This window comes from Diabrotica virgifera, chromosome 4, assembly GCF_917563875.1.
Source record: "Diabrotica virgifera virgifera chromosome 4, PGI_DIABVI_V3a".
In the NCBI taxonomy this organism is placed as follows: Eukaryota; Metazoa; Arthropoda; class Insecta; order Coleoptera; family Chrysomelidae; genus Diabrotica; species Diabrotica virgifera.
In genome coordinates, this window is record NC_065446.1 from 263,225,608 (window position 1) to 263,252,367 (window position 26,760).

Sequence of the window (26,760 nt, forward strand, 5' to 3'; positions counted from 1 at the left end):
ACTAAAGTCTATTTATCTGAAAGACCATATTATTCAATAGCAGAGTTTCTTAACCAATAACTAAAAAAGTACAGTATTCTTATTTTTAAGTAGAATCTTAATCTATATTTGAGTGTCATATGCAGCAGCTTAACTTAACTTATTAAATTTCTTAAGGTAGGTAGATTATGCAATTTGCCAATTTTTTAATTTTGCAATAGATTGTTACTGTTTTTTGTTTCACTTCATTATATTTTATTTATATTGACGATTTATATCATTTTAGTAAATTGTATTTGTTATATTGTTCTTATTTATGATTCTTGTAAGCTTTGTCTATAAAATTGTTAAATTTTTTCATGACAATAAAGCATATTTCTATTTTATATTCTATTATATACGTAATATACGAATACCTACCTCAAAGAACTTCCAGAGAATATCATCCCGCTGCTTACTAAAACAATCAATACTTGCATCAAGTTGAATTAATTTCCAACCTCATGGAAGATAGCTAACCCAGCCATGATCCCTAAACCAGGGAAACCCCCATCAGCACCGAATCCTATAGACCAATATATTCACAAATCCTATCTACTCCATTCACTCCACAAGCTGGAGTCCCACAAGGTTCAATTTTAGCTCCAATATTATACACAGTCTACAATGGTGATATTCTCCACCCTGTTAATGGGACCGAGTCTATCCTACTACGTATATGCTGATTATACCGCCCTCCTTACTGCAGGTACTGCATACGGTTCACTGAGACATTCATCTGTATTCGATAGAGCTCAACCCAACTTAATAGAATCGTAAAATGGTGTAACAAATGGAGAGTGATACTAAACCCTACAAAAACACAAATGATTGTCTTCAGACATCCAATAGCACCTGAGTAGAGGATGCTAGGATAACTCTCCTTCTAAGGAGAAAGACTCGAATTCAGATAATCGGTGGTTTATTTGGGAGTTTATTTTAGCAGGACTCTCAACAGGAACATTGATGTCAAAAACACCCTTCACAGGGTAAAAAGAGAGTTAATCTCCTGGGAGCGTTATATGGGAGATCAAGCAAAACTCTCCTACTAGACCAACTGTCGAATACAGAGGACCAATATCATGTCTCTACGCGTCACTAAACACTCGCCACAATGACACCATCGTAACAATAGAAACAAAAATCCTAAAAAAGTGCTTGAGAAAGTGTTAGTGGTATCCATCAGCATTTCTGCATCCACTCGCTAAACTCCACACCATACAGGAAAGAATTAATTCTCTCAGCAAAAAATATGTACATACTAAATACGTACAATAGGCAGCTCTAACACCAGAACTAAAGAGACCTTCAAAACACCATGCCACCGACTAGGTCACATACTCACCAGGCATCCCAGATACAAAGTACCCTTCCCTCCAGCCAATCTTCTACAATTGGCTAGAAACTAACATTCTGATGATTATTATGATATCCTAGAAGAAATCTGATCACAAAGGCTGATCTAGAGGCGTCTCTAAAGTATGCTGGTAACATCCAAGGTGCCCTTCGCTTTTTGGTTGGATTGCGTTGGTTTAATTTTGGGAGGGTCCACGGAGGGATTCTATTTCAGACACCAGTTCTCTATGTAATGATATATGGCATATATCTGGCATAATATTGGCTATATTCGATATTTTTATTAGGTTTACAAACCAATAGAAGACTATGATTTAGTCGTTTTTGTTATGGAAGTGCATGATATCACAGTGTTAATGGCAGAAGATTACAACAGTCTTTTTAAAAGACTATTCAAAGTAGAAACATTAGAAATATCGACACCTGATTTATGACATTACATTGGAGATTATCAAATGTGCCTTGTACAATAAAAACAGTGCTGTCAACAATTTTCAAATGAAGTATAATGCGACCTTTTTCCCCATCATATACATCACATGTTGGACCAAGACCAGTAAAAAATGTCCGTGTCACACAATAAAACGAGCACATTTGGAGGAAAGATAGGCTTTAGGCTTTGCATAAAATTAAAAATAAAACGACCGCTCTTATTCAGAAATTAATACGATAAAACAAAAGGTCCATAAAATTTTTCTGTATGCCCGGCCGTAATGAAATTTCTAAAGATTATTCCCACGGGCAAGTTCCCGAGCAGAACATTGGATTATTAAAAGAAGTTTTACATAGTCAGTTTACTTTGTAGATTAAAAGTGGGTTTGATTGAGGTCGTTGGGGTGGTCCTTTCCCTAGGTAAGCCAATTGTCGTTTTGGTTAACTTTTTAAGAGGGTCTTAAAGCCTGGAAATAATATGAACCATAATTAATATAACGCGTTAATATAAACCATACGGGTCGAGGAAAGTTGGTCGTGAACACTTCGTCGATGGAAAATTAGTCGACAACATTTGGCCGACAAACAGTTGGTCGAATGCACAATTCAATCGAATGTACAATTCGTCGACGAATTGTACATTCGATGAATTGTGCATTCGACCAATTGTTTGTCGGCCAAATGTTGTCGACTAATTTTCCGTCGACGAAGTGTTCTCGACCAATTTTCCGACACCGAAACCATACACTGTCTTTCGTGGTGTATAATTGTTGTTAGGGCAGTGGACTGTCAAGTGATGGATCCGTTGAACAAGCTTCGCCGGTAGATGAGAATGGATGGACTAGTAGGGTGTGGGTGTAATATCGCCAAATGCAGGATACAAAAACACAATTTATTGATGGCACAAAAACTTAGCTATATGGCTTGCGGTTACAAGTACAATAGTTGTTCTACATTACAAATGCCATATTTTAACGAGCCATAACCAAAAAACGAATCACTTTTTTGGGGAAAACTCATTTTACCTTTTTTAAAGTGTTTAAAAAGTACTTATTTTTGTTTTTTAAAAAAAAATTTTAGCATCAAAAGTAAAGAAGTTATGCTCAAAATAAAGTTGGTCCCTTTTGTTTGGTAAGAAATCTGGAAAATCACCCCCCAAATTAGCATTTCAAATGAACTTAATTGTTACCACTTCACAAGTTTTTTACTCGCGTATGTATTGATCGTAATATGATCTGTAAGTTTCATCGGTTCAAAGTCCTTATTTTTGAAAAAGCTGTAGTTAAAAGGGCTTGAACGAGTCACTTATCACGAGTGTATGCAAATTTAGAAACACCGAATCTTAACCAAGTTTTGTCTTACAGAAAAACAAAATAATACAAAATATTCAGAAAAGTAAAGCCGACTTTTTTTATTGTTTAAGATTTTTGGTATCTCTAACAATTTTTAAGTTATTTTGAAAAAAAAAGCATTTTTTTCAAAATTAAAATTTTTAAAAATTTTACTTTAAAACCAAATTTTTTCAAAAATAAACACTTTGAATCGATGAAACTTACAGTATCATATATAAACACAACATACGTAAAGTAACTTGTGAAGCGATAACGATTAATTTCATTTAAGTTGCTAATTGGGGGATCTTCCTGATTTTTTTTTGCCAAAACAAAAGGGACCAACTTTATTTTGAGCTTAACTTGCTTACATTTGATGCTAGAAATTTTTTTTATAAAAACAGAAATAAAGCTTTTTTTAAACACTTTGAAAAAGTTGTCATGAGTTTTTTCCAAGAATGCTTCATTATTTGGATATTTCCCATTGAATTATTCTATTTGGAATTTTTCGAATATGAACTTATTTTTCATTAGCTATACCTCTGCTTTTGCTAGGTATAGAGACCTAATATATACACCGTTCTTTTCACTTTTTTATAGGCTATAGTTTTGCTAAGAATAGTTTTTTCGACAAAATGCTTACGTTTTGAGTTATTTGCGAAAAACCGTCTAAAACGTGGTTATTATGTTAAAAAATGAACATATTCACTTGCAAATAACTCGAAAAGTCTTAATTTGGTGAAAAAACTCTATAGAACAAAAGTTGCTTAAAATTAGTCAGTTTATCCATTTCGGGACTTATCTTGGACATATTATTATATTTTTTCACCCCCGAGATGGGGTGGAATTCACCCCCAGGGCAAAAGCACACGTCGGCACCATATCACTTTTTTTCTTTTGACATGTTAGCTATGCGTATGCCAAATTTCATGTCAATCCAAGTGGTTCTTTAAAATTTACTGCAAAAACCGTGAAAGAATGTACTAAGAGAAGGGCTGCAAATTTAGGTTGATCGCACTACTCAGTACTCAGTACTGCGAGAGATATACTTAGAATGGCTCTGAATAAAAAAAAATCATGATTATCAGTACGAACAAGATTGAAAACTTTTTTAACTATTTATTATGGGAAATAAGCCACAATATTATTAAAAAATGATTTTTATTAACGTTTCGACGCCCAAATCGGGTGCCGTTGTCAAAATACAAAATACTACTAATATAAACAAAAATGTTGTTGCTTAGTAAAAAAATTCTTCTAATAATTTATTTAATTTGACTCATTTATATCGGCAATTCAGATACATATGATACATTTTAAAGTAGAAGACTTTAAAATGATATTGCCAATATTTATGAGTTGCGTTCCTGGGACGACTTTACTGAAAGATAGTTCATTCGATTACATGAAATCAACCCTAACTCAAGAATATTCGTCATAAAAAAAATCATAGCATGTGATCTGTCTTTAAAAAGACAACCACATGCAACGGTGACATTAAAATTCTCGCGTTAGAGATCTCATAGTAAATAAGATATCTCATAGTAAATAAGATATAATAAATATATAAATATAAATAATAAATCACAAGAAAATAGCTTCAGAACAACATTAAGATTGAAAACGTAACACTCTACGTTTAAAGAAAAAGCTTTAAAGAAAGTATCCAGATATAAATTTCTTTTAGGAGGAGGAGAGAGGATGCACGTCCTGGTTGAAAATTTTAAAGCAGTGGGGTGGAAAAACAACAATAAGGCTCTTCAGAACCGCTGCAGATTTTTGCCCAAACAGTACCCACAACTTTTACAGTCCTACATAAATTAATAAATTAATGGGATTTTAAAATTAAGCAGGAAGACTGTTTTTCAGACTTACAAGAAATTAGAGCAGGTAATCCACAAGGCAGTGTGTTTGGTTTTATCAACAAAAAAATACCATACCGGGTGGTGAATTGGAAAACGGGCCATAGGAAACTCAATATAAAATTCTAAACTGTTGAATTTCTGCTTCCCTAATTATTTTACATCAAAAGACATTAGAAACTATTTGTAGAGGATTGAAATCTGTATTGAAAACAACTGTTAAAATTGTTCTACGAATTAAACATATTCCAAAATTTTGTAAAAATGTAATTCATTTTTGAGTTTTTCAGCCCAAAATTAGGCCACACATAGTGCACTAATGTGTCACAATGAAGTTATTATTTTCACATTTTTGAACTGTCAATATTTTTATTTTATCATTTATTGTTTAAAAACAATACAGTTGATTAGATACCCTCAGTTGCAGAGAAAGTATTAATAATAAAGATTTTTTATTCAGTCAATGGTGTGGTGTGAGCACTGTCAGTTAAATAGTAACGTGTGGCCTAACTTTTACACACATACCTACTGTGGCAAATGTATCATATTTTTCAAAATTTTGGAATGCGTTTAAATCGTAGAACAATTTTAACTTTTGATTTTAATTCTCTACAAATATTCTCTCATGACTTTTGATGTAAAATAATTATTAGGGAAGCAGGAATTCAACAGTTTAGAATTTTACATTGAGTTTCCTATGGTCCGTTTTACGATTCACCACCAGGTATACACCAGTTATAATCAACAATACCCAAGTATCATATGCAGATACAAGATAGTCAAGAGATCTGGAGAAAATGGAAGTGAGATAATAGTAAATAGTGACGTAGAACCGACAAACATGAAAGTCATAATAAGCTTAAAGAAGACTCACGAAGAGTTGTAACGCCATCGAGGATGATGCCAAGAAAGTTGAATAAATTGTAAACCAATTGTAGATTTGTTGACTACTTAATTAAATCCAAAGTTATGTATTAGTCTCGTTAAAAAGTAAAGGTTTTTATGTCCGTAAGTTTCGAAAATTTGATAAAGACATTTGCCACCAATTTGTATAAATTTCTATAACACAAAGGAAACAAGCAGAAGAAAAATATCTTAAATACAATATACCATATATTATCATCTTGATACATATTCAGAAAAACGGATTTCAAAAAGTATGATGTTTTACCAGTGATTACCCGTTACCTGCAGACCACGTACGCCACTGGGACACTTTATACACCGACGATATAAAAAGTTTTGTGTTCTATTAATAGCATCAAGCTCTAAATTGTCTTCCTCTTGAAATTCACGGATCAGGTTTGTACAGTGGTTGTGCTCGGCGATATTTCTGTTTTACTTTCTTTTTCGTTTTAAACTTTTTAACCTAATCTTTTACTTGAGGTCTTGTGAGGTACAAAATCAGCGGCGTGCTGAGACAAATAACTGGATCAAACAATCAGAAATAAAACAACTGAAGAAAACCGTCGCTTTTGTATCTCACCTTAAATGTTGTTTTTTCTTCTTCATTCCTAGAATTGGGCATTTTTTTTCCAAAATCTATAAATGCAAGATAGCAATGCAGCAAATAAGCAAAGTGGCGAAAGAAGAAAGAGGAAAATGAAAATGACAAGAAGAGGATACACAAAGTTAACAGTAGATGGTAGGATGGGATGAAGAAAAGGAGCAGTTATAGGAAATTAAACAGGGGAGGCTACACAAGGGGGCTCAAAAAAATAATAAATAGTAAATACATATGTACATACTACTACTACTATCGTATTTCTCTTTCCTCTAGTTCTTTTTCAATTCCCTCCCTCCAGCTTCTTCTCGGCCTTCCTCTTTTTCTTCTCCCTTGTGGTGTGCACGTCAAAATCTCTGTATATGGCCGTACCATAATAGTTGTTTTGTTTTCATGTCATCAATTATTTTATGCGTGACTTCCATTATTTCCCGTATTCTCTCATTTGATATCCGATCTCTTCTTGACTTGCCTGCTGCTCTTCTCCAGAAGTCCATTTTTGTTCCTAGTAATATTTTCTCTGTTCTTTGTTTCATTTGCCAAACCTCACTGTCATATGTGATTACACTTTGACTGTATTGACAAGTCTGGTATTTAGTGTGACCAATTCCAGTTTCGGGCCATTTTATTTTCATCTTTCAGAAGACGATAATTAAAATACAGAAACGAAAAAAAGTGCACCGTATTAGTTTTCGCAGAACTATAATACCACGATATAAAATGCATGCGTTTTGGATGTGGTATTAGTATTTCACTCCAGAAATTGTCGACTTTTTTTGTCCCACCAATTCAATTTGATGTGAATTCTTAGAAGAATAACGTATTCAACATTGAAAATTCGGATGGCCCGGAACCCTTGTCCAGAACGCCGGGACACGACTTCCTACTTCGGGCCATGTTCCGGATTTTTCGGACTAGTTGGTCACACCAGGTATTGTATATGAGCTGTTTGTTCGCTTATACAGGGTGTCCCGAAAAAATTGGTCATAAATTATACCACACATTCTGGGGTCAAAAATAGTTCGATTGATGCTAACTTACCTTAGTACAAATGTGCTCATAAAAAAAGTTACAGCCCTTTGAAGTTACAAAATGAAAATCGATTTTTTTCAATATATCGAAAACTATTAGAGATTTTTTATTGAAAATGGACATGTATCATTCTTATGGCAGGAACATCTTAAAACAAAATTATAGTGAAATTTGTCCACCCCATAAAAAATGCATGGGGATTTTGTTCCCTTAAACCCCCCAAACTTTTGTGTACGTTCCAAGTAATTCATTATTGTGGTACCATTAGCTAAACACAACGTTTTTAAAACTTTTTTCCCTCTTAGTATTTTTTCGATAAGCAAGTTTTTATTGAGATGCGTCTTCTTTTTCAATATATTTACGTAAAAATTGTATGGGGGTTTTGTCCTTTAAACCCCCCAAATGTTTGTGTAAGTTCCAATTAAACTATTATTGTGGTACCATTAGTTAAACACAGTGTTTTTAAAACTTTTGCCTCTTAGTCTTTTTTTCATAAGTCACCTTTTATCGATATGTATGCTTCTTTTTCAATATATTTACGTAAAAATTGTATGGGGGTTTTGTTCCTTTAAACCCCCCAAATGTTTGTGTAAGTTCCAATTAAACTATTATTGTGGTACCATTAGTTAAACACAGTGTTTTTAAAACTTTTGCCTCTTAGTCTTTTTTTCATAAGTCACCTTTTATCGATATGTATCTTCTTTTTCAAAATATACCTAAAAATGTAAATTATAAATAAAGGGCCTAGCCGGGTAAGATGGTGAAAAGTGCCCCCAGCTCGATTTAAATTCCATATAGGCCAATTTTTAGCACATATAGAGGAACTCACTTTCTGAAACTTTTAGCCCCCTAGGTGGTCACGTGACCCCCCTAGAGCCTAATTAGGCTTTTTATGTTTTTATTTTTTATCTCAGGCGCATCAAGAGCTAGCCAAAAACTTTATTAAAAAAAGTTGTAAGTTCCAAAAAGATCTATAAGAAAAATTTTTTTTTAATTTTTTGGCGGGAAATTCGAATTTTTAGAACAATTTTAAACTTTTAAATGACTCTGAAAAAAAAACTAAGACACTCGTTTTTACGAAAATTAATTATAATATGTATTTTTGCACAATCTTTCACCCTGAATTTTTTCAGATTTTTAAAATTGGTGAAACGTACCTTTAAAAATAAAAAACCGCATTTTTTCAGTTTTTTTTTCGTATTTTGAAACAATTTATACACATTTTTCAAAAAAGGTAACACTGTTACTAGAATAGGTAAAAAACTGAAAAATAATTGGGGTTTGCTTAATAAAAATTTTTTGTAAAGCCATCCATTTTCAAAATACAGGGCGTTGAAGAAAACAAAATTTTACACATTTTTTACGATTTTGCTGAAACTACTGGCAACATTGTAATAAAACTTGGCGGGATTTAAAAGCTGGTTATTGTGCATATTTTGACATAATTAATGATTTGATATTCATCATTGGCTCGCATAGGGGTAATGGTCTGAACTTTTTAAAGAATAAAGATAGTACGCCACTGACATATTTAAAATTAACAATCGTTTTTTAATTTCTCGTTCAATTTGTGACAAAAAATGTATCTTCTTATTTTTTTTATACGACGCGCCATTTTTATTCAAAAAATAAAAGATCTTAACCCTTACAAAGTATTCGAACCTTTAGTAGTTTCTACAATATTCTACATCTACATACATAATAAACTCATACATCCATTATCAAAATTAATTCGAATACTTTGGAAGCGTTAAGATATTTTATTTTTTGCAGCAAAACAACGCGTCGTATGAAAAAATGAGAAGCTCGATTTTTTATTGCAAATTGAACGAAGAATTCAAAAATGATTGTTAATTTGAAATATGTCAGTGGCGTACTATCTTTTTTTCTTTGAAAAGTTCAGACCATTACCTCTATGCGCGCCAATGATGAATATTAAATCCTTAGTTGTATGTCAAAACATGCACAATAACTACCTCTTAAAACCCGCCAAGTTTTATTACAATGTTGCCAGTAGTTTCGGCAAAATCGTAAAAAATATGTAAAATTTTGTTTTCTTCAACGCCCTGTATCTTGAAAATGGATGGCGTTACAAAAAATTTTTATGAAGCAAATCCCAATTATTTTTCAGTTTTTTACCTATTCTAGTGACGGTGTTAAATTTTTTGAAAAATATGTATAAAATTGTATCAAAAAAACGAAAAAAAAACCGAAAAAATGCGGTTTTTTATTTTTAAAGGTACGTTTCACCAATTTTAAAAATCTGAAAAAATTCAGGGTGAAAGATTGTGCAAAAATACACATTATAATTAATTTTCGTAAAAACGAGTGTCTTAGTTTTTTTTTCAGATTTATTTAAAAGTTTAAAATTGTTCTAAAAATTCGAATTTCCCGCCAAAAAAATAAAAAAAAATTTTTTCATATAGATCTTTTTAAAAATTACAACTTTTTTAAATAAAGTTTTTGGCTAGCTCTTAATGCGGCTGAGATAAAAAATAAAAACATAAAAAGCCTAATTAGGCTCTAGGGGGGTCATGTGACCACCTAGGGGGCTAAAAATTTCAGAAAGTGAGTTCCTCTATATGTGCTAAAAAGTGGCCTATATGGAATTTAGATTGGGTTGGGGGCACTTTTCACCATCTTACCCGGCTAGGCCCTTTTCAGATTATTAACAGATCTCTACAAATCGTACTAAACCATATACAAATATGTGGTGGATTCGACAAATTTTCAAAATATCTCGATAAACACTGGCTTATCGAAAAAGTACTAAGAGGCAAAAAAGTTTTAAAAATAATGTGTTTAACTAATGGTGCCACAATAATAATTTAATTGGAACGTACACAAAAGTTTGGGGGGGTTTAAGGGAACAAAACCCCCTTAAAATTTTTATGGGGTGCACAAATTTTACTTAAATTTTTTTAAGATGTTGCTGCCATAAAAATTCCACATGTCCATTTACAATCAAAAATCTCTGAGAGTTTTCGATATATGAAAAAAAAATCGATTTTCATTTTGTAACTTCAAAGGGCCGTAACTTTTTTGTGTGCACTATTGTATATAGGTAAGTGAGGTTCAATCAACCTATTTTTGACCCCAGAATCTGTGGTGTAATTTATGACCAATCTTTTCGGGACACCCTGTATATTGTTTGGTCCCACAGAATGCCGTTCATCATGGATATGGTTTTTTTACCTTGTATGTTTCTGTCTTTTATAGCAGCATCGAGTGTTCCATCATGATTTATCTTTATGCCCAGGTACTTGTATTCATCACAGCGTTTAATTTCTACCCCCATCGTCTGATGTAATGGGCTGCTTTGTCCCTCCAATACACATGGCTTCAGTTTTCTCAATGTTGACTTCGTTCGAGACCTCATTTGTTATATGGTTCTATTAACTTCCGCATCATGTCGTGTTGTTCATCAGCGAAACATAAAGTGTATGTTGTCTCGTCATTGAGAGGGATTCCCATGCCATTACATTTTTTTTTCACAGCTTAAGTGCTTGTTCCTTGCGTAAAAACTCACCCTGTAGATATATCATATTTATTAACATTTTGTTGATTCGTAGAATAAATTAAATAAATTTACAAACAAGGAAAACGCCTGTAGTACTAGTACTACACAACTACACACTTAACTGCGCTTCTAAATAATTAGAGATCTTGCACTGATAAATTATAATTAATTGAGCTTATGAGTACAATAAACTTTGTACGAACTGTTGTTAGTTATAGCGAGAAACTAATTTCAATGTATCATGATCATGATATTATACGTATTATCTACAAACAGGGTTGCCAGATGATTTTTTTTAATTCCCTAGAATTTTTGCCAAAATTTCCCTAGATTTCCCTAACAACTTGACGACCATTTTTACCCTAGAATTCCCTATGTATTTTCAATAGGTCTATTCGCGGAGCACATCCTACGCATGCGCATTACAAAACTGGGCGTTGGATAGGTCGAATTCTTCCATGTGAACAGCAAATGCGCAGGCGTGCTCCCTCTGGGTAAGTTCAGGATGTGCTCTGCGAATAGACCCAGTATTTTTGTATATATGTTACGAGCAAACCCCCGAAATTGGGCAATCCTGGCATTGTACGGAAAATATTGTACACTTCTAGCATTGTACTTCCAAACCGTACAATAATCGAAATGGTCAAAATTAAAAATGATCGAAACGCTGATCGATTCAAATCGATTATTATTGACAAGCGACACAACAAATCAAAAATCGAACATTTATGGTTATCTAATATTTTTATATTTTCTATTTATTTATTAGAGTTGTTCTTTTTCGACTCAAATGTGATAAAATGTTGTGTCCAACTAAATTATAAATAATAATAGTCCAACTATAGAAATTGATTCCAGCATCTCGAAGTTTTATGACGACATCATTGTTTATACCATACTAATGGTAGAACCCAATCCCAGATAAATTTCTTCGTGGATTTTATATATGGACAATAATAATAATTTCACTTTACAACCGAGAAACGAGTAACCCTGATAAATTATGGATTTATAACATAACCTTATTGATGTTTGTTTGCCTTTAATAACAAATGGGGAATAATCGTAAAAATTGATCTGAATCGATATCTCATATTCAATCGATATCTCAATCTGTCACTTGTCTCCACTTCTAAACTTCTGACGCATCGCTGTGATTCCCCGAATTCCCGAATCGCAATTATCGTAATCTGTAATATTCTGTTCACTTCTAAACTTTGACGTATCGCTGTGATTCCCCGAATTTCCGAAGAATACGATTTCCATGTAGATAATATATGCAATTTTGTAAAGTTTATAAAATCCAACAATTTTTTTAAAATCATCTTACGAATATTAAGAATTCCCTAGATTTGTCATAGAATTGAAAAAAATTCCCTTTTTCCCTAAGCTGGCTCAAAATTCCCTAGGTTTAGGGAAAATTCCCTAGGTCTGGTAACCCTGTCTACAAATATTCCTATTCCACTTGTGCTCAAATTTATGCAATCACGAAATTGTTGCGGAGGTTTTTTCGAGTGATGTACACTCGAACATGGAGTTGTTTTCGATGTTCGATAATATATTACAAGTGTCTGAGTTTGGAGTATTTGCGTCAAATGATGGAAATCCACGATGTTGAAAATTTCTTGTTATGAAATAAAAATCGTGTGTGTAATATTACATAGGATTCTAAATCCTAGCTTTCTATACCATTTATAAGTTGTTGTCACTAATAGGTCATCTCATATGCTATATGCTGGACAATTGAAGGATTACATTATTATTATACATTTATCTTATTTGTAATGCTCTGCAAGCCATGTAGTCCCAGATAATCATTTTATCTTGAAGCTGTAGTTAACAACACAGGCAGTTGTGATTGTGAACCCGAAATTCGAAAACGCATACAACTAGCAAAAGCAGCAATGACTGCACTAAATAGGGTATAGTGTGATCGTCAGATTACTATTATGACTACATATGACAAACGGGAAGAGATAGTCAAAGAGATAGATATTTGAACTGGTTTAACTGTACTGTTCACTCCAAAAATATATGTGATACCTTTAACAGCATCAGAGAAGAACATCTAATAGAAAAGAAAGAGATGAGAAAAAGTTGGATGAACGACAATATACTACAACTTATGGAAGAAAGAAGAAAATAAAAAAACAACAAAATAATGTACAACACGATTCAGAGACAAATAAGAACTGAAATAAGAAAGGCCAAAGAAAATTGGTTAAAATCACAGTGTGAAGAGATAGAGTCGTTAGAGCAAAAACATGATACGTTTAACATGCATAAAAAGGTGAAACAAGCAGCTGGTCTTCAGAAATCCAACACAGCTAGCAAATTGCGAGACCAACAGGGGAATATCATCACAGACAGAAATCAAGAAATCTGCATATGGACAAAATACATACAGGAACTCTTTGATGATAGTAGATCCGAACAACCTCCATCCTACATATGTGATGACCACTAACCAATCACATCAGACGAAGTGGAAAGAGCAATATCACAACTAAAATATGGCAAAGCTCCTGGACCTGACAATGCATATGCTGAACTCATAAAACTATTTAACACCGACAGTACTCAACGCCTAACCAAAATATTAAACGACATATATTTAAGCAGAGTAATACCAAAAACATGGTTGAAGTCGACGTTTGTTGCTTTACCAAAGAAAACAAAGTCCGTATCCTGCAGTGATTTCCGAACCATCAGCTTAATGAGCCATATTTTAAAACTATTTCTAAAAATTATACATCAAAGGATATATAGACTGTGCGAAGAAAAAATCAGCCGAACACAGTTTGGTTTTCGAAATGCAGTGGGTCCAAGAGAGGCTCTATTTAGTATACAAGTGCTATTTCAACGATGTAGAGACGTAAATTGCGATATTTATGCATGTTTCATTGATTACCATAAAGCGTTCGATACAGTAAAGCACGACAAGCTGATGGAGATATTAACCAATATTGTAATTAACACCTGTGATTTAAGGATTATCAGCAATCTGTACTGGAATCAAACATCCTCTATCCGGACAGAGGCAGGAGAATCAGACGATATCAAAATCAAACGTGGGGTCCGTCAGGGATGTATACTATCCCCACTGCTGTTTAACATCTACTCTGAGGAAATCTTTCAAGAAGCAGTGGATGATGTTGAAGCCGGAATTCGAATTAACGGAGAATGTATCAATAACATAAGATACGCAGACGACACTGTGGTATTCGCTGACAGTTCTGAAGCCCTACAGGAGTTAATGAACAGAATCGCAGAAGTCAGTCAGAGATACGGACTTTCACTAAACACTAAGAAAACAAAATGTATGATTATCTCTAAGAACAAACAGCAATTTGGACGAATCAGTGTGAATGGTCAACAAATCGAAAGAGTAAATACATATACCTACCTTGGTACGAACGTCAATGAAAATTGGGACCATTCTATAGAAATCAAATGTAGGATAGAGAAAGCAAGATCTGCATTTCAAAAAATGGCAAAGTTGTCAAATGTCATGATTTGTCGATATCCATAAAAGTCAGATTATTACGATGTTATATCTTTCCTATATTGTTGTACGGAGTTGAGTCGTGGACTCTCACAGACGCCACCTCCAAGAAAATTGAGGCTTTTGAGATGTGGCTTTATCGTCGAATCTTAAAGATATCTTATACCGACCACATTACTAATGAGGGTGTTTTGCTGAGAATTCAAAAAGTAAAAGAGCTGTTAATCAAAATAAAAACAGCCAAAATCGAATACCTCGGTCACATCATGAGGAACAGTGAAAGATATGGACTGCTGCAACTGGTCTCACAGGGAAAAGTAGAGGGAAAGCGTGGACCAGGAAGGCGAAGGATTTCGAGGCTGAAAAATCTACGTACATGGTTCAACACAACCACTACAAATCTTTTCAGAGCAGCAGTGTGCAAAGTACAGATTGCCATGATGGTAGCCAACATCCGAAACGGATAGGCACTACAAGAAGAAGAAGCTGTCCTGTGGGTTTCTCGTCTACCACAGTGGAATCTAAAGAGTGGAGTAATATTATTAATCAAACTATCCGAGCTGCTGAAGCTCAATGATGAATCACAACACATTTGCTAAGATATCAATAACTATGACGATGATGATTAGAGGAAACATTTTAGATTTACAAAACCTTCCTCCTCTTCTTGAGATCACCTTAGATTGTCGTATCAGATAAGATGTTATACTTACATAATAAATAGTCTATAGTCTATAGTCAGGATTAAATTATTGCATTTTTTAGCAGCATTGCTAAGCATTTCATAGCTGTAGATTCCTATTAGACCATTAGCGAATATTATGCAGCTATAACATTTCTTTATGTCCTAAACCACTCTTACTTTTCCCTGTAAAATTAGTTGCAGCAGTCCATATATCTTGCTGTTACTCATGATGTGATGGAAAAGTCCTTTTTCTTTCTGTATTTTTAATAAAACACCCTGATTAGTAACGTGGTCGGTAAAAGATATCTTCAGGATTCAAGGCTGAAGCCACATTTCGAAAGCCTCAATTTTCTTGCAGGTGACGTCTGTGAGAGTCCACGACTCAACTACGTTTAACAGTATAGGAAAGGTATAACATCGTAGTAACCCGATTTTTGTGGGTATTATTGATAAATCATGACATTTGAGTAGCTTAGCCATGTTTTGAAATGTAGATCTTGCTTTCTCTATCCTGCATTTGATTCTTAGAGAATGGTCCAAATTTTCATTGACGTTCGTACCAAGGGAGGTGTATGTTTTTACTCTTTCTATTTGTTGACCGTTCTCACTGATTCGTCCAAATGGCTGGTCCTTTTTAGAGATCATCATACATTTTGTTTTGTACACAAAAATAATACTAAAGAACTAAAGAAAGTTCTGGAAAATAATTAACTAAGTTTGTATACGTATTTTTATATATAATTACATATCTAATAAACAAAACTTCAAATTAAAAAAATATATTAGTTAAACAGTTTTTTTGCGGTTTCTCCAAAAATCATAAAAACTCGATGTGGTCGATAGTTTTCGAATATGTATTTGTGTATCCTTATTGCAAGGAGAGGTTATAAATTTTAAAAATACGTCAATAATATTTTGTAAGAGACAAGTCATATATCCATGGATATTTGCTGCAACATTTAAGACAAGAACACTTCAAATAATTTTTCTCAACAGATTTTCTGTTTTCTGTTAAGTTCTTTGTTTAATAAACTATCAAAGGATTCCTATTGTTTCTCTACCTGTTTTATTAACACACCTCTCATGGTAGTAAACACCCTGTACTCATTTTCATTGTCTACAAGCCAACCCACTCCATTGAGGAACAGGTTATGTCATATATACACGAGGAGCTATAAATAGAAATACTTGTCAGGCTATTTTTAGAACAGAATCGTATAAAAATGCCAACTGGTATATCAGGGTGGCATGGCAGTGGTACAGGTGTTTATCCAAACAGGGAGGGTCAGGGTTGCCGATTTGTACATAATTATCAGATTTTAACATAATATTTATGGCATTCTGATAATCAATATTTTTTTAACATAATTGATAATTTTAACATAATTTTATACGGATAGATTTGGCAATAGAGTTTAGTAGGTTTTCAAGAATTCTTCAATTTGTTTGCATTTGCATTTACTAGCTTGCGACTTGCGACACATGTTCAGCAGATACAGTCATACAGATATCAATTTTATGACCACCTTTGTCCTTTTATATTTGATTTTGGGACTAATGTATCTACCTGAATAGTTAATACTATTGAGGATTGTGGTTTTCATATAAAAAATATCATTAATATCAAACTAAGTAACTTATGGATTAAAAAAAAATGAAGACAATTGCTTTATAAAAAGCCGAGAAAATACATTTTTTAAAGTAAACTTACTTTGAACTTTGAGTGATTTTTATGATGAATGATGATTATTGATCATCATATTATGACGAAGGTAGTTTATTTTTGAATACTTGTACCTATAATAGAAGTATAATAAAGTACAATTTTTTTGCAATGTGATAGCAAAAGAAGTAAAAATAAAATCAACAGAAATTTGACGATTTCTACCGAAAAATTAGGAGCAATTCTACTGAAATTTTGCCCAAGTTCTGTGGCTTGCGGCAGGGGTTGGCGATAAAAAAATTTAACATAATTATTGGCAAAATCTGATAATTTTAGCAACCGCTTAACATAATTTCATAATGTGACATCGGCAACACTGGGGAGGGTACTGTCATAACAAATCGTGGTAAGTTGTCGACAGGTGGAATCAACAACCGATAGCACAAGGTACAAAAATACAATATTGGTGTTTTTTAGGTCACAAACAAATAACTGCCATAAAAAAGGGACGAAGAACAATAATAATAAATAACATACCAAGTTATTTGTGATTTTTAATGTACCACTTTGTAATTGCAGCATGGCCATTTTTAATGATTTTTTTACCGAGAGAAAGTAATGATTATCTCGACAATAATTTTATTATTTTTTAAAATAAGAAAAAAATCTCGCCAAAATAAAAATTATTACACTTTACACCTAATAAGTAAACATTGGGAGACATCCATAGATATCTTGATCTTGATAAGCTGCATTTTGTGGATATGGGACGATTGCGCCGATTTTACCTGAGGTACGCTGTACGCTCAGCTGAGGGAACGATTATGCCGAACTAATTCAGATGGTCCCTAATCCCTGAGCATGATTTCACCGCCTTACGTGGTGTTGTAATGTAATGTCTTCCTTATTGTGACTGTTCTAAGTTCTATACCGTAATGCATTAATAGATGAAATAGGTTAGGGTTAGGTATATAATTGAAAAATGAACGAATTATAAAAATTTATTTCAAGAATATACACTTAGTACACAAGGACTTCTATCCATATTACACACCTTTATTAAACTAAAGCTATATTTTACTAGATACGTTAGTGAAGTAAAGCTGGATTTACAAAATCTAATTTACTTATTTCACCGCCTTTATGTTTTTCAGTTATTGCTCATAATAACTTTAAGAGGAAAGGGACATTTTGACGCCTGTCAAAATTTTCAATGTATATGTAATCATTTTTTTCGAATCCTGAGAAAACTAATAAGTATTTTTGAAAAATTTAAACGCAGAATGAAAGATCACTTTATTACCGAGGGCCGAAAGTCCCTTAGAATAAATAAAAAGTATCTTTTGAATGAGATATTTGAAATTAAAAATCACACTAAATTTTTTCTTAGTATTTCATCCCTGTTACTTATTAATTATTTTTGATTATTATAAATTATTGATATTATAAATTATTTTTGAGTGGAGGTTTATTTTTAGTCCCAGGTACTGGGACCACGTACGTAGATTTTTCAGCCAGGAAATCCTTCGGCTTCCTGGTCCTCGCTTTCCTTCCACTTTTCCTTGCAAGATTAGTTGCAGCAGTCCATATCTTTCACTGTTCCTCATGATGCGACCAAGATATTCGAGTTTGGCTGTTTTTATTGTGATTAACAGCTCTTTTTCTTTTTGAATTCTCAGCAAAACACCCTGATTAGTAATGTGGTCGGTATAAGATATCTTCAGAATTCGACGATACAGCCACATTTCAAATGCCTTAATTTTCTTGCAGATGGCGTCTGTGAGAGTCCACGACTCAACTCCGTACAACAGTATAGGAAAGATATAACATCGTAGTAACCTGATTTTTATGGGTATCGACAAGTCATGACATTTGAATAACTTTGCCATTTTTTGAAATGCAGATTTTGCTTTCTCTATCCTAAATTTGATTTGTATGGAATGGTCCCAATTTTCATTGACGTTCGTACCAAGGTAGGTGTATGTTTTTACTCTTTCTATTTGTTGACCGTTCACACTGATTCGTCCAAATTGCTGTTCCTTCTTAGAGATCATCATACATTTTGTTTTCTTAGTGTTTGAAAGACCGTATCTCGGACTGACTTCTGCGATTCTGTTCATTAACTCTTGGAGGGCTTCAGCACTGTCAGCGAATACCACTGTGTCGTCTGCGTATCTTATGTTATTGATACATTCTCCATTAATTCGAATTCCGGCTTCAACATCGTCCACTGCTTCTTGAAAGATTTCCTCAGGAGTAGATGTTAAATAGCAGTGGTGATAGTATACATCCCTGACGGACCCCACGTTTGATTTTGATATCATCGGATTCTCCTGCCTATGTCCAGATAGATGATGTTTGATAATCATTAAATCACAGGTGTTTATTCCAATATTGTTTAGTATCTCCATCAGCTTGTCGTGCTTTACAGTATCGAACGCTTTATGGTAATCAATAAAACATGCATAAATATCGTAATTTACGTCTCTACACCGTTGAAATAGCACTTGTATACTTCGTTAATTACTATAATAATTACTATAAATAATAATACTTTAATTACTATAAATAATAATATTCTTCAATTAACTAAATAATCTTGATTTAAAAATAAGTAACAAATTCATTTGTGGATGTACAACCAAATCATGATATTTAAGCAGCTTCCTCGCTCCGTTTCCGGACCAAGTAAGTGTATTTCCATGGGATACATCCTCCCTCTCTGTAATCCCATGGAAAGCATCCTTCTGTATAAGTACTGCTGTTTTAGCACAAAAATAAGCCCCAAAAGATAAGATATTTTACGTAGCGTGTGATGAATTGTCAGACGGAGAACTGGGTACTACAGAATATTTCTGCTAATAGTGCGAAATAATTCTTATCCTACGTAGAGCGCGAGATGTGAATGTCCTAACTGACGACGTGAGAATGTAAATGCTACTGCAAAAGACCGGCCATTTATAGCGACTTGAAACAAGGGGAAAATTAATAATATTTTTATAACCTTCTAGTTTAAATGTAAAGAAGCGTTTCTTATATTCGACTATTAACACCTTTTAGTAAAAATAGAACAATAAAAAATACAGGTGTAAGGCTCGAATTATTTCTTCATTTCCATAAAAGGAATTTTAACCAAGATTACTTACGCATAATTTAGCACCCTTTTTTAGTTATGATATTTGATAGATAGTTTGTTTTAAGTTTCTGTGTAGTAGTACAAAGACATTTCAAAAAAGCAATTACTGGTTGTTGCAGGTGATCCCGGAGTTCCGGTGAGGGGGGAGGAGCCTGGCCATGCGCCTGGGCCTGGCTTCTGTGCTGGTCGTGTTGCTGGGTTTCCTCTTTCACACGCCCCTCGTCATCGCACTCGCTTCTCGCACGACACAGGATGACGACGTTTCGGCCTCCTCGACATTCTCAGGCTCGGGCAACTATTCTTTGGCAGGCAGTTTCCGGCGCTCGTTAGACGATCACGCCAACAACCACATTGACGAGTTTGAAGTCGACGAGGTGTCGAGGGACTTGGGAAAAGGGGGTCCTCTAGTTGGAGATTTGAAAAAGACTGATAATATTGTGAAGAAGACGTTGTACGTCGGGTATTTGACGGCCGTCAGGCAGTTGAAAGAGCGGCAAGGTCTGGCTATTTCTGGAGCTATCAAGATGGCTTTAGATCAGGTTAGTATATATATTTGTAAATTGTAATATTCTATAAACATATCTGAACTTTTTTTGAAAGGTAGTATAGTATAAGCGTTGATTGATAAATTATAGAGGGGGTATAAGTAAGAAATATAGTAGAATGCGTTTTAAGAGGGGGACGTTTGAACTCATCTTTATTTACACACAGCGACGGAGAAAGTGAGGAATGGGTTCCGAATGCTTTAAAATTATGTAGTAAAAAAATAGAGGTTTGTAACGTTGGCTACTACAAGAGTATGGAAGTTGATATTTTTGAAGATTGGTTTGAAAACTCACTGGTCCCAAATACCGCTCACTAAGATACCAAATAAGTCTTCAAAGAAAGCTGAACTGCAAAGTTTTTAATGGAAAATGATTTCTATTTCATTTCCTAAATTTGAGAAAAATGTAATTAAGATTATTTAAAAAACAAGTTTTAACTATGTTTTTATAAAGTTCTTTTAGTATCAATAATTCTAATAACATAAGTAATTACAAAAGCGATGCTACATCTGTTATTAATGCAAGCATTCGGTAAGTTTCGGTAATTCCGGTTCCAGTTTTCTCATCATAAAGCTGAGATCATCTTCATCTTGCGCGATGACTATTTGGTCGTCAGCAAAACTTAGGGTATACATATACATAGGTATTTCTTACTTACTTGTATGCCCATTCATTCACACCTTCTTTTCGACGGTTTCAGGTTTTTTTTTCAGGAATATTTTAAACAGGGTAGGATATGTGGAGCTGTCCTGCAGTAGTCCCTTAGTCGTCTTAAATGAACTGCATAGTCTATTGCCTGTTTGATAGCTACTTTGTTATTTTTCCTTTATAGTCTTTACGTACAGTCTGTCCATAGACGATATAATGTAAATTCCTCGATAAATGCAATATGTATTATAATTGGGGAGACTTTAACTCAATAGAAGTTTGCTATACATAATTTGACCATAAAAACGTTTGTTTTTGATTGTCTGTTATCTCGATAGGATTTATGGCAAAGCCAGATCGATGATTAACTCTCTGGATTAGCGTAATCCATAATTTGTGTAAACACAATAAATTAGACAGCTTTAACGTATCTCGTTGTCAGAATATTGGTTTTATTTGTAATCGGCAGATCGCTGGATTTGCTGCATACATTAATTAAATGATGTGAAGTGCTTCGCTAATCAATAGAAGCAACAATATATATGTATGTATATTGTTAACAAAAACCATTTATTTTATTAAAAGAATGTGGTACAAGCTGGAAGGATCGCTGTAAACTAAACACATCTTTTTCTCTCTCTTTCTCTTGGACCATCACTCCTAGTGGATTATTGGGCGCATCTGCTTTTCTTGGCCGGTGGTGTAAGATGGCTGGTGACCAGCTGTTAATCTGCGTACCAGTTCCTTCGATTCTCCTCTTTGTATTACTTTGTTTTTCACTTCCCCCCATCTTAAGCCAATTCTCTTGTATTCTTTGGTTACTGTTTTCTTCCAGCTATTATGGTGTTCCCCTCTTTCTTGTCCTCTCAGGTCGATATTCGACTGCTTGTCTTGTGATATTATTGGGATCTTTCCTTAACGTATGGCTAACCCATTTCCATTTCTTCTGCTTAATTGTTGTTATTATACTGGTTTGTTTTGTTCTTTTCCATGGTTCTACATTCATTATTTTATTAGGCCAGTACATTTTTGGGATCTTTCTTAAGGACCCATTTATAAAAGTCTGTAGGCTTTTTGTTGTGCTTTCGTCGTGCTTCCAAGTTTCTTGATTGATTTGGTTTGGTGGATCCAAGATACTTAAATTCTCTGACGCGCTCAACGTTAAAGTCATCAATGGTGATATTCTGTCTGATTATATCTCTGTTTTGGTTATTGAGGCTCGTGTATGTACATATATTTAGTTTTATTTTCATTGATTAGAAGCCCCTTTTCTTGAACCTGACGAAACTCTCCTTCATCCTCAATCTGGTGTTTCTTATTAGACCGATATCGTTTGCAAATACCAATAGTAGGTTTGATCCTTCTCGATGGAATATTGTAGTCTATTTACTATTCTAATTAATTGAGAAATAAGCCACAATTTAACTTGAAAAATGATTTTAACTTGATAACGACCTACAAAGTGGAAGTCGAAACGTCAATAAAATCATTTTTCAAGTTAAATTGTAGCTTATTTCCCAATTATAATAGTAAATTACATAAATGCCACAAAGAAATAGGTTCAGAACAATATTGTAGTCTATTTTTCGATTCTTGCACTTCTGATTATGTGTTCTAGAGCTAAGTTGAAGGGTTGTGCAGAAGGTGCTTCTTCATGGCTTAGTCCATTGTTTATTTCAAATTGACTAGTTTTTTTTCGAAAAACAAGTTCTTGTATCGCTGTGTGTTCTTGTATCAAACTCTGTTTTTTGCTTGCCTGTGTTACTTCTTCGTATGTCGGGTATTGGTCTTCTAGTTCAGTTGCTTTGTCGTTTAACAGTTAATACAACTATCCTTCCAGATTTTTTGGATTTCCTTGTCATCTGTTGTCAACAGCAGGTAGCGTGCGTTCATCATCATGAACCCGTACGCGTCCACTGATGGACATAGGTCTCCCTCAGCTCTTTACATCTGTCTCTGTTTTGTGCGGCTTGCATCCCTAGCTATCTATCCATCTGCTAGCTTTGCAGCTTGCGTGTCTTACTTATGATTAATTGATATCGTTTAATTTTTTAGGTAAATAATAGTACCAGCATACTACCGAACGTGCATCTCGAATTAAAATGGAACGACACCAAAGGCGAGACTGTTTTGGCGACGAAAGCGATGACGGACATGATCTGCGAGGGCGTATCTGCGTTCTTCGGACCGGAGGGTACTTGTCACGTCGAGGCCATCATTTCTCAAGCCAGGAATATACCTATGATAAGTTACGTAAGTATTATAATTTAACTAAATTTTATAAGCTACGTATTTTTATATGTGTATAAGTCATGTAAATAGTATAAGTTACATACATTTATAAGTTGCGTCATTATTACAGGTTACGTAACTTTTATAAGTTAATTAAATTTTATAAGTTACGTCAATTTTATAAGTTGCATCATTATTACAAGTTACGTAACTTTTATAGTTAAATAAGTTTTATAAGTTAGTTTGTGTTATAAGTCATGTAAATATTAGGTATAAGTTACATTAATTTTATAAGTTGCGTCATTATTACAGGTTACGTAACTTTTATAAGTTAAGTCAATTTTATAAGTTACGTATGTATTATAAGTCATGTAAATATTATAAGTTACATTAATTTTATAAATTGCGTCATTATTACGGGCTATTTAACTTTCATAAGTAAAGTAAAGTAAGTTAAGGAAATTTTATAAGTTATGTAAATGTTATAAGTTGGGTATGTTATGTTACGTAAGTTACGTTCTAATTTTACTGTCATTTGAGTTACTTACACTTTGATCTTAGCCAGAGGCCGAGAAGCTATTCAGAGGTAGGGTCCAGTATGGAATCAGAGATAGAAATAACGAATTGAAAGTATAGACTACAGAAATAGTAGAAGTATGGAAACAATACCACGAAGATAAATTCAAACAAGAAGTAGTAGAAAGAAATGAAGCAGGAGAAAATAGAACCGAAGTGGAAGAGGAATCAGAGAATATAAGAAAGGAAGAATTGGAAGAAGTTATAAAGAATAGTAAAATTGGAAATGATAAAATGATTGGGAAAAAATAGGTGAGGACTGAGTATTACAGATATGCAAGGAATACAGAGAAAACCCCAGAAGACTGGAAGAAAAACATTGTTCTACCAATATACAAAAAAGGACAACATAATGAATGTGAGAATTACAGAGCAATGTGCTTGTCATCGGTATATATTCGTCAAGGTATATTCGAAATTTAAAGAAAAACGCCTAAGATTAGTGATAGAGAAAGAAATGGAAGACGAAGAGGCTGCATTCAGATCAAAACGTCAAACAAACGATAACTTATATGTTATAAGAAATATAATACATACAGAGAAAATGCCGCAAAGGGGATGGACTATTTCTTATGTTCGTCGATCTGAAGGCGGCATTTGATACAGTAAACAGAGAAATAATGTGGAAAATACTGGAAAATTGTAAAATACCAAAAAAGATGATAAAAGTCATAAAATCTATATATTATATGGAAGTAGAAGTACAAATAAATGGGGAAAGGTCAGGCACGTTTAAATGGGATAAGGGAAATAAACAAGGTCCTGTCCTATAAAAAATACAAAAGATCAAACAAGAAACCTTCAATACATAGTAGGATACAAAAACTTCTGCAGTAACTCCCTTCTATACGCTGACGATGTAGCTTTAATCACAGACACAGTAGAAAAAATGCAAAAACAAATAGACATTTGGCAAAAAGAGATACAGAACTTAAAACAAAACTTATGATAATAAATGAAGATAAGAAAAAAGAAAGGAATACCAACATAATAGTAAAGGAACACGTAATAGAACAAATATCTACTTTTGAATATTTGGGAAATATAATAGCATTAATAACAGATTATGGAAAACAGACATGGCAATAAGTAACATAGGCGTAACCAGGATGATCCTAAGGGGGGGGGGTTACAACTACTGGAAGGTCTCTGAGGGCTATGGTGTTAAATATATAGAGCTCAAAGTACATCCCAATGGGGGGGGGGGTTATAACCCCCAAAACCCCTCCTGGTTACGCCTATGATAAGTAATAAACTGAAGAAGGCTACTAACGTATATTACTCATTAAATAAAGCAATTTTTGGGAAATCAGAAATAGATAACAAAACTAAATTAAGATAACAGCATAATTAATCCGATAATGACATATGGGGCGAAAACTTGGATTGTGCAAAAGAAACATGAATCCATGCTAAACGCGACCGAGATGAAATACATGAGAAGAATATCTGGAGTTACGAACTCTAAAAGATTTAGAAATGAAGTAAAGGGGAGAGTTTAAGCAAGAACCGATAATGAGGAAGATCGAGAACAAACAATTGAACTGGTTTGGCCACATGAAGCGAATGGAGCAAATGAGACTAACGACGAAGGTACATGAAGAAAAAATGGGAAACAAAAGAAGAAAGGGAAGACCGAGGAAGACGTGGACGGACCAAATCCATGATATAGGTGAAAAGAGAGTCATGACTATAAGATACATGAAGAACCTGGCCACCAATAGAAGTGCATGGAAGAAATGGATAAGAGGCGAAACACAACAAATATTCAGATTTTTAATTTGTAATTATTGTAAAAAAAATTATATCATTTTTTAAATTCAATCTAAGTACTTTTTTGTCTGTTTTAGAAATGTTCAGACTACAAGGCTTCAGAAGTACCCACCTTTGCGAGAACTGAACCGACTGACACGCAGGTACGTACATTTTCTGAGCAAACTTTAGCAAACCGTCGTGCAGATACATATATTTTAAACCCCAGATCACTTTCAGGTTACCAAATCTGTTATATCCCTTTTATCCTATTACAAATGGAAGAAGTTTTCCATCATCTATGACCAAACCTACGCCACCGTGGCGACATCGTTGCAAGAGCAGGCCACGGAGAGGAACATGACCGTCAATTTCATGAAGGAAGCCATGGATTCGCACAATTGCTGTCAAAATAGTTTGCCATGTTGCCAAATCTCCAATTGGTACAGTATAATCCAGGATACCAAAAATAGGACAAGAAGTAAGTATCTATCTAAGCAAAAGATAAAAAATGTAGTATGCAGGCCGGTTACATTATATTTTGATCAATGTTTATAAAATTTCTCTTCTCTTTTTTTGCGTTTTCTTAGTGCTTAGTAGTGACTTATTAGATTGTGTGTAATAGAAGCCTTTTTTGCTTTCTCAAGTTAGCTCGTTCGGAGCTAACACTTTCGGAGCACTTCCTTCTCTTATCTAGATCTTATCTCTGTCGTTCGTCCGGCTGCTGCTTCTGTCCTTTCTTCGGAAGACTTCTTCTTTTTTAAATACCGTGCTCAAATTTTAGGCGTGGGTAGCTTCCATGACAATTTGCCGATATTGTTCTCGATCTTGTGCGGCATGTAATAATTCATCTGCTGATAATCTAGTCTAGACCATTGATGAAGGTTTCGGAGCCATGAATATTTCTTCCTGCCAATTCCACTTTTTCCGTCGATCTTTCTGTTGAGTATTAACTGCAGGATA

At 33.9% G+C, this 26,760-nt stretch overlaps 1 protein-coding gene across 3 annotated transcripts in view; it reads left to right on the forward strand.

The window, feature by feature from the left end:
- LOC114325468 (receptor-type guanylate cyclase Gyc76C-like) overlaps nt 1–26,760 on the forward strand; it is a 435,588-nt gene that overhangs the window by 343,375 nt on the left and 65,453 nt on the right. For all 3 annotated transcript variants that reach the window (XM_050648929.1, XM_050648932.1, XM_050648931.1), the window contains exons 3-6: nt 20,164–20,583; nt 23,293–23,490; nt 25,896–25,961; nt 26,038–26,278. In XM_050648929.1, the coding sequence (XP_050504886.1) occupies nt 20,203–20,583; nt 23,293–23,490; nt 25,896–25,961; nt 26,038–26,278 (886 nt within the window). In that variant the 5' untranslated portion in view covers nt 20,164–20,202. The remainder of the gene's footprint in view (nt 1–20,163; nt 20,584–23,292; nt 23,491–25,895; nt 25,962–26,037; nt 26,279–26,760) is intronic.